General features: G+C 32.6%; 2 protein-coding genes across 2 annotated transcripts; both read right to left on the bottom strand.

Annotated features, from left to right (window-relative positions):
- Window positions 1-3,140: 3,140 nt before the first annotated feature.
- Window positions 3,141-4,979, bottom strand: Bm5219 (Uncharacterized protein; the record flags this gene model as incomplete). The annotated part of the gene is made up of 2 exons (XM_001901296.1): window positions 3,141-3,835; window positions 4,736-4,979. 2 exons carry the CDS (start codon window positions 4,977-4,979, stop codon window positions 3,141-3,143), a joined length of 939 nt encoding a protein of 312 aa, XP_001901331.1.
- A 1,563-nt stretch (window positions 4,980-6,542) lies between these two features.
- Bm12919 (Uncharacterized protein) lies at window positions 6,543-10,665 on the bottom strand (the record flags this gene model as incomplete). Its single annotated transcript, XM_043080513.1, has 10 exons — window positions 6,543-6,758; window positions 6,932-7,027; window positions 7,349-7,765; window positions 7,854-8,481; window positions 8,598-8,745; window positions 9,112-9,355; window positions 9,424-9,555; window positions 9,720-9,827; window positions 10,038-10,101; window positions 10,547-10,665. The coding sequence occupies 10 exons, from the start codon at window positions 10,663-10,665 to the stop codon at window positions 6,543-6,545; spliced, it is 2,172 nt and encodes a 723-aa protein (XP_042936447.1).
- Window positions 10,666-15,099: the final 4,434 nt, after the last annotated feature.

Here is a 15,099-nt window from a genome sequence, read left to right as displayed (position 1 = left end):
AACATAGTAAAAATCTCAAATATATTGTACTTCTGTCCTTACTTAATGCAAACGTAGATGATAATAGCAGTGTCAAAACAAATTATGTATATATATTTTTTTATATCTATATATTTGAGATATGAAAGCTACTATTTGGACTTTTTGCAAATATATGGGATTTGTAAGGTACAGAAATAACTGATTGAATGAGAAAGCTTTCCATTTATTTTGTGGGACTCCAAATGTAATATCTCATATGTTTGCAAAAAATCTAAATAATAGATCGTGGGAATAATTTGACATATTTGTATGATAAAAATAAGGATAGCAAAGATGTTGCCAAATGATGAAACCGGTGAAATCTATATCTTCTTATCTAAGTAAAACGATGACTTTATAAACTTTTCCAGAATAATATCATCATTTATAAAAACGAAATAAGATTACTGTCAGAATAACCGAAATATGCTTTTCATACAAGTATGTCAAAGTAAATTGATAAATAGAAATTTTTAGTGTATATTTACAGTACATTTTATCAAAATGATAAAAATGGTTTAGAATATTTCCCAGATAAACGATTCATTATACACAAAAAAATGAAACAAACGTTTCGATGCCTAAAATGATGAATTAATTATCCAACTCCCATCTTTTGGTTTGTTAATCAAATTCTATTCAGTGCTTAGATCAGCAACGCGCTTCGCTTCGGTTTGACTCAGTGCTATTATCTGTACGCTCATTAGATACCCTCTAAATACAACAATCAGTTTTTACTGAATGTTTCCTACCAGTGATAAGAAAGAAGATTCTTTGATAATTAAAAACCATCATCACGAAATATTTATCTACGCCAATCGTCAAAAAAAAAATGCCAGCCTGACGAGTATTTATAGCTTATTACATGATAAAAATGACGCAAATTTATGAAGTGAATTACTGTACTCGCCCAGTATCCAATAATCTTCGAGACAGTTCCCGAAAATGTTGAGATTTAGCTTCTTGCATTATCTACTACTGACACCTGCTGAGAGAGTTTCTAAATCTACCAACAACACTAAAGATTCGCTGTCATATGACAACAATTATAAAAAGTTATTTTTTGAGTTTTTCTCATCTCTACTGAAGTAACATTCCCAGTAATTAGGAATGTGATATTTTCATCTACTCCATATCCATACCGAATTCACTTATCAAATGAACAGCAAGTTAAATTGGCAAGTTTAATTTTGAATTTAATGAACATAAATTCTCTTTAACCTTTTAGCAAGGATATCTTTATCCATTTCTAGAAAACAATCAATACGTAAAATAATAATTTGAAAACACTTTACACAAGCTTGAAAGAAAACAAGAAATCATTTAATTGAGAGCTACAAAGGCTTAACAATTAGCTAGAGAATTTAAAACTTGAAATATACATTTTAAAGGTGTGATAATAGAAGCCAAAAAGTCAAGTAATTAATATTTCATTAATTCAATGATTATTGCAATTATTGTCAGAGGAACAGAATATAATGGGTTGAAAAAATAATAAAATCAAGTAAGGAGATAAATGAAGGTACAATGATAAAAAAATTAAGTTTTGACACTAGTAATCATAGATCGCAACGAATTTGAAACGAAATATAAACAGTTAACATTCGTTGTTTCAAGTTTCGTTCGTTATCTCTGACTATTGTCGAACAACTCTATTTTACAAGAGAATCTGTTTTGGGAATCAAGTCCCACATTATCGCTGAAATTTGTTCAGAAACGCTCGCTAACTAGATGTTTGTCAGAAAAAAAAATTTTATTAATATCTTCTTACTACATTCATCAAATGCCATTTGCAATATTTTCGAAAAAACGCCTGACGACGTTTTCAACTATGAAGTGCATTAGAGCTCAGCTCATTATGATAGATTGTAATAACATTGCTCTGTTGTACTTCTATAAATGTGTCGCTATATCTTGCTCAGAATTTCTTTTCGAAAATTGATTTTCTTTAGCAGAAAAAGTCTTATCAAATTTAAATTAAGCTGTGATTTAAGTAAGGTAAACTACAGTCAGTTCATTTGTTTCGCTTTTTTTCTGTTTTTCTATTCGGGTAAGGTGCTATTATTTTTATTAAAATCGATATTTTGGATGCTCGAGTTTTTCCATTATTAGGATGATCATTTCGATTACTATCATTCGATGACATTTTGTCTCATTCTGATGATAAGTATTTTGATTAATCAGTGCCCTTTTATAAATGCAGTAAAAATGGGTAAACCATTCATGACCTCGCTATGATAACCAGATAACACGTCCTGATGTTGAAAGGTGAATGGATTGTCATATCTTTAACATAGTACTTTTCAGGGCATAATTTGATGGGAAAAAGTTTTAGTGGAAAGCTGTAGTTTTTGAAACAATAAACCTTTATTATTGGGTAATCTTCTTGGTTAAATTGTTGATTATGTGATAAGGGGAAATCCTCGGCTACCGCACGTATAAGAGTATTGCTCTTATTTCTTTAATACATGACAGATCGCAAAGTCTAGCGTTGAGTAGTTTCAGTCTTTTTTTTTTTTCATCTTGCATAGTTTAATAATAAAATAATAGAAATAGTTTTAACAATCGTTAATCAATTGTCAATAAAGCAGTAAAGGCCAATTTCCATGTTTTTGTCTGATGAATAGAGAAAGCAAAGCATAATTATTAACACGAAGTTAGGCTCTGTACTATACTTAAAGGTCATTATGCATTATACATATTAATATAAAATGATGTCACGATACAAAAATGGATGCATTCTTGAAGACAAGCATTGAGGAAATCTTTAAATTGATAATCATTTCACCTTTCAAAGCAGGACGTGTTATCTGGTTATCATAGCGAGGTCATGAATGGTTTACCCATTTTTACTGCATTTATAAAAGAGCACTGATTAATCAAAATACTTATTATCAGAATGAGACAAAATGTCGTCGAATGATCTAATCGAAATGATCATCATAGTAATAGAAAAACTCGAGCACCCAAAATATCGTTTTTAATGAAAATAATAGTACCTTACCTAAACAGAAAAAAAGCGAAACAAATCACAGCTTAATTCAAATTTGATAAGAACTTACCACAGAGACTTTTTCTGCTAAATAATATGGCGGCCTCTTTCTTTTCATGCTAACTTTTCACATGTTCTTCAATTTCTTGTGAGACCTCTCTTTTGTGCTTCCAACAGAAAGAATAAACTTAGTAATAATATCGGTAAATTCATGGGGTTTTTCGGCATGAACCCAGTGTGATGCATTAGGAATCACCGAAAATTGTGTATTCGGAAAATGTTTCAAAATTAAAGCATGATCACTAGGCATGACATAATTTGAAACTCCGCCTGAAACAAACAAACACCTTCCATTATATGCACTCTTATTCTCTATACCAGCGCTACCACAAATTTCTTCAATGTGATATGCAATGGAATCTAAATTTAATCGCCAGCTATATGTGTGCTGCTGATCTGTGAGTACCAAATTCGTCAATAAAAACAGTCGCGTCGTTTTATCGGCAACTGTTGATGCCAATTCTTGTTCAATTCCAGCACGATCAGAAGTCAAATCGATAGATTTCATAACTTCAATGATTCTCGAAAAAGTTGAAAAATTGTATGCCTTTGGAGCTATATCTTCTACAATCAACGATTCCAGTCGTACGTCGCTACCTTTCATCAAAGCAACACGCATTGCTGTTTTTCCACCCATTGAATGTCCAAGAAGATGAACTTTTGAAAAACTTCCTATTTGTTGCGGTATTATTTCGTCGATAAAATACTGTACGTCGTTTGCCATCTCAGCATAGGTCATTGTAGGATGCCATGGGGAATTACCTGAAAATAATAAATAAATTGTCAGAACATAAGGCAGTCAAGGGAGTTTACTGAAAAATCAATTCTATGGAAAACTTTTTCGAGTTAAAATCAAACTGTAATTGCAGAAGGATTATTACATATTATGTGGAAATTGCAAACTGGAATGTCTTCGCTGATAATTGAATAAACTGTCATGAAATTTATCCAGGTGATCCTAATGAAATTTATCCTGATAATCTTACTGAGGTAAGTCACTTAAACACTCGTTTCGTTCTTGAATTCAAGAACAGAGCTCAAATTTCTTCACGAATATCTATCCTCTAATTCGCTTGTCTAAAATACTTTATCAAAATTCAGGACAATAACAAATTTATGTATACATAAAATTTTTATTCTTTTATTGCCTTTTGCCTTTTATTCTGTTTATAAAAGGCAGAATAGATCATGAAATACATTAGTTAAAACATTTGGTTTGTTAAAACTAAGAAATCAGAAACAAACTATGTAATTTGATACCTACGTTTAAAAGCACATTTATTGGCATTACCTTTGGTCAGCATTTTAAAAGCCAAAAAATCTATTTGGGTAGGCTTAGCATATAGACAATTTTAAAGAAAAAATTATCAATATGTTTGTAAGCTTATTCCTATGTGATGACTTGCTGAAATCCATGTTAACTTAATAACATCTTTTCAGCAACTTAAGAGATATCAACGACAACTTAATAAATTTTGCTACAATTTCAATATTTGTTTGGAAAAGCCACAAAAAAAAATTCCAAAAAACTTATAGCTGATATAAATCCAACTATGAGATATAAGTTTTAAGAAATGAGGTTAATACGGTTTTAGTTTCATAAATAAAAGAAGCAAGTAGCTTTATGAAGCGACAATTGGTCATTGGACCTAGCAAACTAACCATGATTCCGTAGGTCCAATGTAAATATAACAGTTCTTAAAAGACGACCCAAATTACTTGCAATTGATCTCCAATTCGTTTTCTGTCCAAATAATCCATGTAAAATGACGACTGGTGACACTTCGCATTCGATCTTTGCTTGGCCACCAAATTTTTCAAATGACAATGGAATGGGAAATGATGACATTCCACGACACGTTTCTATCAACTGACTCCATTTACATAGTCTCAATGATTCACACATTCCTCAATCAATATATACCCTTCACAAACTTTGTCCCGGGTATTCTGGAATTGCAATTAAGTTGTATATGCCTCAAATCTGACTCCTTCCATGTTCAGACTAAAAAGAAGGTTACATATTGAAGCTTATCGCCCATTCTTCACTATTCAAAACGATTTTATCTTGAATGTTTCTCCACATCAATCTAAAATCCAATTCAATCTTCCCATAATTTCATGAAATTCTAATCTTCTGATAAGCAGTACAATCACAACAATGTCCCACAGAAATAGCTAGCAGTACTCAAAAGTTTATTTCGTACGTACATAGAAACAATTAGAACACAATTCTAATTTTAAAACACCAAACACAGAATAGTCAATTCTATAAACAACTTGAACACGCAAGATACACTAAAATGGATGAGGGACATCAAAAACGCAGGGTACTTTTTAAGGGCGACATTTTCTACAACTAAACATAATCTCAATGCATGTTTTTAGATCTAATCCGAACAAAAAAGGCTAAACACTTGCTGAGAAGGCTTGTAATTTAAGCATACAAGAATTGCTTTGATTGTTCAGTATCTACAACCCTCCTTCCCGGTTTCTAACACCTAATTCCACCACCATGTCACCTAAGCCGTAAATACTCATTAAAGAAATCATTGATAATGCATTTCAGTGGGAAAATTGCAGAATACTGCCTCTATTATTTAAACAACTTGAAACTAAAAAAAAAATCAAAAAAAAAAAAAAAAAAAATGAAGTTTTTCAGTTGAGAATAAATTATTAAACAGTAGCAATGGCCAAATGCAGTAATCGCTGAAAACTGGTGCGCATGATCTCAGCACTTGATAATCATGCATAAATGATATTCATGAATATGTAAAGCAGCTTGATACATGCACAGTGATGAAATCCTCTTATAGTAGATCAGCTAGGCCTAAGATCGATGGATTTCAACGGGAAAACGTACACATTATTCCATCAGAATAACCTTTTCTTCCTCTTCCTAATTTCTTTCCTCTAAGAAAATTTTCATTTGTATATCAATAGATAATTATTTCTTAGAAAACATCTGTTGTAAGAAAGCATTCGAAAATTCAAATATACAGCAAACGAATGTAACATTAACTAACACTCGTCCAGTAGACATTCGACAAAACACGCACTGTGTGACTATGCATACAAATCATCATATTAAATTTACATTTAAATAATAAATAGCAGCAATTCTATACAATATGTATATGTTTATGTTGTAACTTCTTACTCAGGACGAATCTTCACAAATTTCAGCTAATGGAACTTAACTGTGTTAATATCTATTCCAATACTTAACCGATCTTTAAAGTAAAAAAAAAAAAAAAAAAACTATAATTTTACGTAGAAACTGTCGAATTAAACAGTTTTTTTTACATTACCTTGAAACTGACTCCGAGATTTGAACCTGCTTTAAAGTTTCTGAAAATTTCAGAAACTTTACAGAACATTTCAACTCTAACTTTCTTAAGTTATCAGAAATTCTGGTACTAAGTGAAACCAAAACTTTTTTTTTCTTTTTGTAAGAATAAATTCTAAGTTATTTCATAGCAACAGGTCGATGATTAATATCGGGCTCGAAGGGCAAGTGCCGTATTGTAGTAGAACCTTCGCGGCTTACAATCGAATCAACAGGTTGACCTGGAAGTGTTACTGACATCGACGGATCAGCTGCAGACAACTCATCAGCTAATGATCGATTCGAGCCATTGCGTTGCAGCACAGACAACAATTTGGGGTTCGTTGTAGCTAGTTTCTGAAGATTTCAGAAACTTTAAAGAACATTTCAATTCTAACTTTCTTAAGTTATTAAAAATTCTCCGCAAAAAAAAAAAAAAAAAAAAAAATCTTTTTCTCTCACCATAGCACACCTATGGCTTACCTATAGGTGGTCGAAATTAGATTTCCAGATGTAAAAACAGAATTAACCTGCAGAACAGAAGCTGTAGTATGACTGAGAACACTTTTCACTGGTGTGCATTCACTTGATAAAGAAATGTCAGCCCTATGTTTTAGAGATTCAATCTGAAATATAATAAACTATCGATGACTGCACTTTATCCATTCCTACATAATTTCTTATTTTTATCAAAAATGTTTATCAAAAATGTTTATTAAAAAAAAATGTTTATCAAAAATGTTTACTTGCATAGCCTCTACTTCACTTTCAAGAGATAGAGAGATAAAATGAACGGCATTTCTCGCTAAGCAGGTCACGAAAAATCATATTGTGTCCTGGCAATTCTAATATTCTGATTTCCGTGAATTAGATTCATTTCTAATTCAATTCTCAAGGATAATAGCATAATAATAACAAAGATAATAACAAAAATGAAAAGAATTCACCTCAGAATTATCAGTATGCAGAACTGGCGGAATTACAGCCATTGAAGGTGCACCACCACGTGTTCGGCTCATAATAGAAACTAACTTAGCTTTGCGCACTTCACGCTCACGTTGTTCCCTCTCTAAAAGTTCGTCTTGAATTCGACGCCTTTCTTCCACTGAATTTTTCTCTCCTACCAATTTCAAATCTTCTGTAATAGTTTCTATTCCGTTTGCACTCAGTTTCGACTTGTTCTGAGCCAATGATTCAAACTCTTCTTTGTCAAATTTGCTGGTTTCAGTGGTAGACATATCACTTTCTTCATTATCTTCCACTATCTCGTAAGGTTTTCGAATGGCTACCTTCTCCTGTTTACTGTTCTCTCCAGTTTCAGGAAGATTTTCATCTGCAACCAATGATTCTTTCTCTACGAAAACCTGAAACAGAAATAATGATAATCACTGAAATCAAAGTTAATGCCTTTTTCTGTTTCATTTGTTTTGAATTCTCTACTAAAGAACAAACCTTCACTGCGTTTGCCATTTCCTCTTGTTCGTCACTAACAAATTCAGCTTCCGATAAATCTGGATACACTCGATTTATACCTGATACTTTCACAACACGCTGCAGTTGGGTTCTCTTCACATTAACCATCATAACTGCAGTGTCCGTTTTCGCCTCATTCATAGAATTACCATCGTTTTCTAATGAAAGATCAAACAAAGGAGCATCTTTAGCGGTTGTAGCTTCTGTTTTGCAATCTAACGCAACATCAAGAATTATCTTCTCTTTCATAGCATTACCATCCAGTATATCGCTTTCCACAACTTCAGATACATAGCCGACATTTTTCGTTCTCTCTTCCTCATCAGGAACTCCCACCATAACGCATTTCTCATTTGACTTTTTAATTCTGTTAATGTCAGGAACTAAATTTACGACTTCTTTTATATCTATATTATTTCTAGTAATAGCTATGTCATCTTGAACTTCGATGTCATCATTTCCCATAATTATGGTTGCTTTACTCATATCATCACTTGGTGATTTATTCATTACAGCTTCGGCTTTGGCTTCATTATTAATTTTCAGTTCAGCAGACTTATGTAGTAGTCCTGGCTTCGTTTTCAAAGAATGAATTTCTGTCTCAGGTCTGAAATAAAAAATTGCTCTGAGGCCTAAAAATTGGCAAAATCAAATGCACTACTTACATTGGCAAAATCAAATGCACTACTTACATTGGCAACATAAAATTAGTGGAACGCTCACTTAGACTGCACAATTCGAGATCTCTGTACATACAGTGGAGGAACATGCTTTTGAACAGGCTTCTCTGTTTTAATCGGCATTTCAGTCACTATGGATGATGTTGTCTTTGTAGCAGCTATTGGACGCTGTATCACTGACTGACGATGAACTATAATTTTTGGGACACTATTTATTAATGAATAATATTATTATCTGAAATGTGAATATTATCTGAGCCATACCACTCCTCATGAAAAGGCAATAGACATTGTTGATTAATAAAAACAATACTACACCAAAGAATTACTTTAATAAGTATGATCTACTAAAATGACGTCCACAACATTTATTGTTACTGTTTTTATACCATCACTCTATCGACAACAAAAATTAGGGGAATGCGCCACACATACTATTTTTAAATAAGTCAAATTACAAATAAAAGTAACTTAAGAAATGAACTATAAGATTTTAAGACTGAAACCATTCAAGATACATATAAGATTAAAATACAAAAACATAAACAAAGGAATACCGGGTTTTTGGCCGAATTTCACCGTGTTGATTGGTTTTGGTGCAGTCATCATAGACTGAGTCATGCAATTTGATATAAGCTTGTGGCATGTCTTTAACTCTGATCGGGCAATACACAAGCTTCCTGTTATTGAAGCCCCGGTATAATTACGTAAGTCATAGGTTGGTGTCAGTGTTGAATGACTAGACGAACCAGACGGTGCAGCTATATTACGATCAGAAGGCATGAGTTTGCGATCATATACCTGAAACAGATTTGATAAACTTTCAGGAACAAAATTACTTAATCCAAAAATCTGAAAGGTATTGAAACCTTTTGCTCTTTAGTGAGATGGGTCAAATATTCCAATTCACGAGGCGTACTGCTACCGAACGCGTATGTTGCTCGTGATTTATATTGTGATGTAAGACACGGCGCCAATTCACGCGCTTTCGTTAACATAGCCTAAGAATGAAATTTTTAAATATAAAATTATATTACTACAACATCAGTATGACAGACTTTACAGCATCAGCAAAAGAGACTCTAACATTATAATTTCTTTTCTAATATAATCCTCGCAGTTCAAATAAATTGTTTGAAAAAAAAAATATTCGAAGAAAAAGTACCTCCTTCTTCTCCCTCTCTTTTTCTGCCAAAATTTGAGTACGACGATCCAAAACCGCTTTTGCTCGCAACATTTCCCGTTGTTGAGCTTTCCGCTGTTTCAGTAGAAGCTATAAAATGAAACATAGGAAGATGAGAAAGGACAATATTATACACTATTTATGCTAAGTAATACATCATAATTTGAATCGAATACTTCTTCAATCACAAAAACACATCAACAACAGCAATATTATTAGAATCTCTGCGGCACCACTAAAAAAATGAGGACAACGAATGAAAGAGAAACACTGAATATATTTGTTAACACATAAGCCTACCTCTTCCTTTTGGGCGACAGCCCGAGCCATTTTTTCATCTTGCAGTTTTCTCGCCAATTTCTGTCTAAAATGATAGAAATTATGTGGTTTATAGACTTACTCTCAGTAAATTATGTCTCTTGCTTGCATTATCTAAATGATCATCGTACAACAAAACATATTACAGTTACTAGGTAAGATTTTTTTATTGAGCTTTTGAAAAAAATATGGTCACTCCATTTGTCAATTACATTTTCTAAACATTAGAAATATTTCATTTGCTATCGTGTACTTGGACACATATGATAACGTCAAACACTGATGAGACCTGATTCCTGAAGCAAGCAACAGACAATATCGATAGCCTTATGAGCGTCAGAGTGCCCAGAATCCTAATTCTATTCAACTTCAGTTGAAGTTAATAAGAGAAAAAAAAATCAAAATAACGATTAAAAACGAAGTTTTGTGAGGCCAGTAAATACCTTTTTACGAAAAAACCGTATTCATACAAATCATATTTAAAAAATAACCTCTCTTCTATTTTTTGTTGTAGAACTGCTCTTCGTTTTGCCACCTCTTCAGCATAGTCCTTCCGCACTGAACCCGTATAGCTCGAACGATTTATTACTGTGTTCCGAACATCACCCATCGTTCATTTGCCTAAAAATTAATTCATTACCTAACATATAAATAAACATCACCTGATTTATACTACCATTGCTATAACAGCATGTAATTTACAACAATTAACGCCTATTCAAAATATCTATGTAGTGACTGCTACTTAGGAAAATAACTACTGGTCTTTGGTAAATCTGAAATGATAATATAAAACATCAGCTGCAGTCTAGCTCATGCAAAATCAAGTTCTTGGAGAATGAGTTCGAAAGAGCTGTATGATGACAGTAAGAAGAATTGTATTGATATTAGGAAAGCTAAACTTCTTCAATGAAACAAAAACCACTTGAATTACAACCAATAACGTCGAAATAAAAAGCTCCATTTAGTAGCATTATGCACAGTATCTCCTTAGTAACTGACATAAGATAACGAATGCAGACATAATATAAAACACAGTTCCACGCATCTATTTTAAGATCAAAAATGTGGTCATGCAGTGTACGCAGACAAATAGTAATTTCGAAATATAATAAATGAAAACGTAAAAATATACAAAATGATGACAGTTATAACGATAATTTATACAGACACATATTATCATACAGTACAATTCAGTGATCTTTTGCGATTAAAAGAAAGAAGAGTAATGGTATGATCAAGGATCAAGGAGGAGCAACCCGAATAAAATAATTTTCTCTTCCAGCCTACATTCTAGAAAACAAATTACATTGTATCTACTGTGATAAGTCGGATCTACTTTAAAAGAAAAACAAGACAAAATTACCAAGATGCAGTAATTCACTTTTTTCAGAAACTGAATTTCGACTATAAAAAGAAAAATCCACTGCTTACAAAACTATTGTGATACTGGTATGAAGAGAAATTAACAACCTGTAACAAAATTGTCAAACATTTTACTCATATCCAAATCATAGGTGAAAATCACACAACGCAAGAAAGACAGCTAATTCCGAATCTTGTTTTTTGTTATTAAGAAAAAAAAAATGTTGAGAAAACATATCAAAACATGGTCAATTGGCGACTGATTAGAAACGACGTAATTTAATGTTTTATAATTTATCTCCACTTCGATGCATTCTCTTATGCAACCTAGAAAAGGTGGACCATAAAAATTTACTTATTCGAAATTTTAACCTGAACAAAAAATCAAAAACGTCATTCTGAGTTAACCAGTAAATGATATTTAATTATGGGTAAATAAACTGAAAAAAGAAATGAATGGTCTTTCAGAGACTAAATGAAAAAAAATTCATCCGAAAAATTAAGTGCAACACTCAGAATGATTTGAGTAAAATAACACAGCAAAGACACGAAACTACATATTGATCATATTGGCAACGGACGGAAACGTATCACGTGTTAAAGCTTTTATAGAATATATTTGCGGCGCTAACGCTTTATAAAAAAAAAAAAAATAGTAGAGAACAAACAGAGAACTTCGACAAGTACAACAACAACAAGTATTCCAAAGAGAATTTAGAGGAAGTTTCAGGAAGAGCAAAGGATGACAGATATAATTGTGTGACAAAAAACTGAAAAGATGGAAAGCCACCTTTGGACTTTTCTCTTTATCATTTTCATTACTGAAAACACAGAGAGTACATCAGAATGCAGAAATGAACCGTCGATATTACCTTAGTAGCCATGATCTGCGAGCAACTCATACCTTAAAACGTAGCAACATAATAATAAATTGAGTTAACCACTTCCATCATGCAAATACCTAGTCACAAGCGTAAAAGCACACCTTCAACTGACTCCAATGATATGTAATCATCAAAGGTACATGATACAAACTGATTGACATGATATATTTCAGTTTTAAAAATATAGAAATTAGAAATGACTGTTCTATTCTAGTTACAAACATCATAGCAATAAAAGAGTGAAAAAAGAAATGGATCTCGATGAGAGGTTTCAGCAGATTTAGTTGAGTTTTGCAAATATGGAATTGGAGAAAATCAGAGGCAATAAATGGATAGCTGAGGATGTCGAGTGCAGAGCAAGTTGAAGACATAGATCGTAACCTGAAAACATGCTCATACAAAAAAGCAAATGAGGCTTGACCGAAGATCATTTTGGACGAATTAAACAAAAAACAAAAGAGTTACTTAATAAGTCTTTTTTCTCTGTTGAAGCATGTAAAAAATGACACTTCTGTTTCACATTTTAGCAGCAAACAACCGCAAAAAGAATTCGATAGTGTGTTGGGTTCCAGTGCTCATATATGTCACTCACTCACACTGATGTATTGTAGCAAAGAACAATTACGCAACCGTCTCCTTCGCCCTTCACACTCCTGGTTATCACCATAACTCTCCTTTTCGCTTCTTGCAGCCAACTTTTCAGTTAGGTCACTTTTACATCTCAATAAACGATCAACCAGCACTTTTTAAGCTAATAATTTAATATTCGCAAACATCACAAGAAACAGGCAACGATATTGCTGAAAACTGTTTATTTGCAACGACAAAAGTAAGCTTAACAATCTCTTAAAGCTAGTAAACCAAGACAGTTCTGTCACTGTCATTCTAATAAACTTTTCTGAAAATGAGTATATAGCAAGTTCTTTATTCACGTTCGGTGCTATGGGATTTTCCGGATGGATTTACTCTTTCGAAATGAAACATTCATTTAAATCTGAACCATTTAACTACAAGTGAAACATATAAAATCTCAACAAACAGTTTTCTCCATTAGGCATTCCATCATGATCTTTCATTATCGGTATTTTTTTTCTGAAATTTTTAAAATTCAATAAGCAATACATCACATATAAGCCACACAACGAGTTAACTTGAAGAACTCTAATCTTACCGAAGTAATGCCCAGGATTATGCTACACTTGCAAGAAAGATCTTGATTATCTTCTTTAATTTCTTTTCGATAAATAATAATAAAAGAGTGACCAATGCATCATTCTGGACAGTGGAGGCAGTTCTGTCATCGATCTACACTTTATCACACAAATTCTATGACTGATTATGACATAACACCAAAGTAGTTCACTCATTAGTTACTAACTCAGCGGTTATATTCTTAAGTTCCCATTTAAAAGCAGAAACTCTGATGGTGATGGTGATAAATGATTACGGCGGAGAGTGAGCAAGAGGCAGTAGCAAGTGCAGTAAGTGTAAGAGGAAAACAAATGTTGTACACATCGCGAAGTGAACAAAACAACACAAACAACATACTTAACTCTTCAAGGACTCCCCAACTTCTTCCTCTGCAAAAGTTAAAATAAAAGATCAAAGATCAAAGGCATAGACAGTATCATCAAAATTATGACAAACAACTAACAACTCCGATCCATAGATATGCATTAATTTTACCGCATTTATGAAATTGTATGGAAAAGGATAGGAGTCCCTTCGTTTCATTTTATTTTGAGCTTGTCCAGTATGCAACGCGACTAACTGCAAACTACAAACATTAATAATGGAAATCTCAAACAAAATGAGTCTATCATAAAATGAATTCGTCAATTCAATCAATTGCATTTTCAGTTCTAAAAAGTTCCCTTCCTTCTACGTAGATATTAGCATCAGTAAATAAATTCTCGGTGGAAAATGTTAACTGAGAGAAAAAGAAAGAATGAAATGACCAAATAATAAATTAATAATCAATCAACATGATGAAACTATGATTTGAAACAATTAATTAAGATGCAAAAAAGTTTGAAGAATATGATAAGGAACATAACATAAGACATTTGACAACTGTCCACTTCAGAGGTTTTCACTCAAACCTTTCTATTGTTACCTACTCTCAATTTGAGAATATCAGTGCCTTCTTCTTAAGTATTCAATAAATGTTGCATTTTCATAGTGATTGTAGGGAAACACAAATGAACATGAGAAGTGAAATAATCTAGGAAGAGAATGAGTAATGGAACTAATGAGAACTAGCCATAAACATTGATTTTGTCAATTTAGAAACAAGCCAAACATACTTGGTTCTACAGGTAAGGCACTGATGTGTGCAATGCCTCAGCAATATGAAAATAATAACAATGCTACCATGACAACGCTATCCTAAAAAGAAAAAAAAAAAAAAAAACTAGTTACTCCATCTAGACCTAGCCCAAAAACAGAATCAATCCTTAGCTGAGAAGGCCTTTCTCTAATCTCTTCTTCGTTTTAAGGTATATTCACTCTATCTGCCTGTGCGTTCTTCTGCTGAAAAGCCCTATTTATTTCAAAAACTTCAATCTTTCCCAACAACTGACATTATCATTTCCTAACAGGCTCATTTAAGTAAGGTCAGAAGAACCCTCACTTTATGACTTTTGTTACTTTCGCTTTCTTGTCAAGCATTGTATCATTTTGAAACAAATGTTCATCGGAAGTTTAGATGGAATAAATGCCGCAAAGCAACAATGATTGTAAGTAACAATAACATACTTCCAGATCATTTTATACCAGTACAAGTAATGAATGCT

Source organism: Brugia malayi, assembly GCF_000002995.4.
Source record: "Brugia malayi strain FR3 genome assembly, contig: Bm_v4_Chr3_scaffold_001, whole genome shotgun sequence".
Classification (NCBI taxonomy): domain Eukaryota; kingdom Metazoa; phylum Nematoda; class Chromadorea; order Rhabditida; family Onchocercidae; genus Brugia; species Brugia malayi.
The sequence above is the reverse complement of the archived record's forward strand: the minus strand, read 5'-3'. Positions and strand labels throughout refer to the sequence as shown.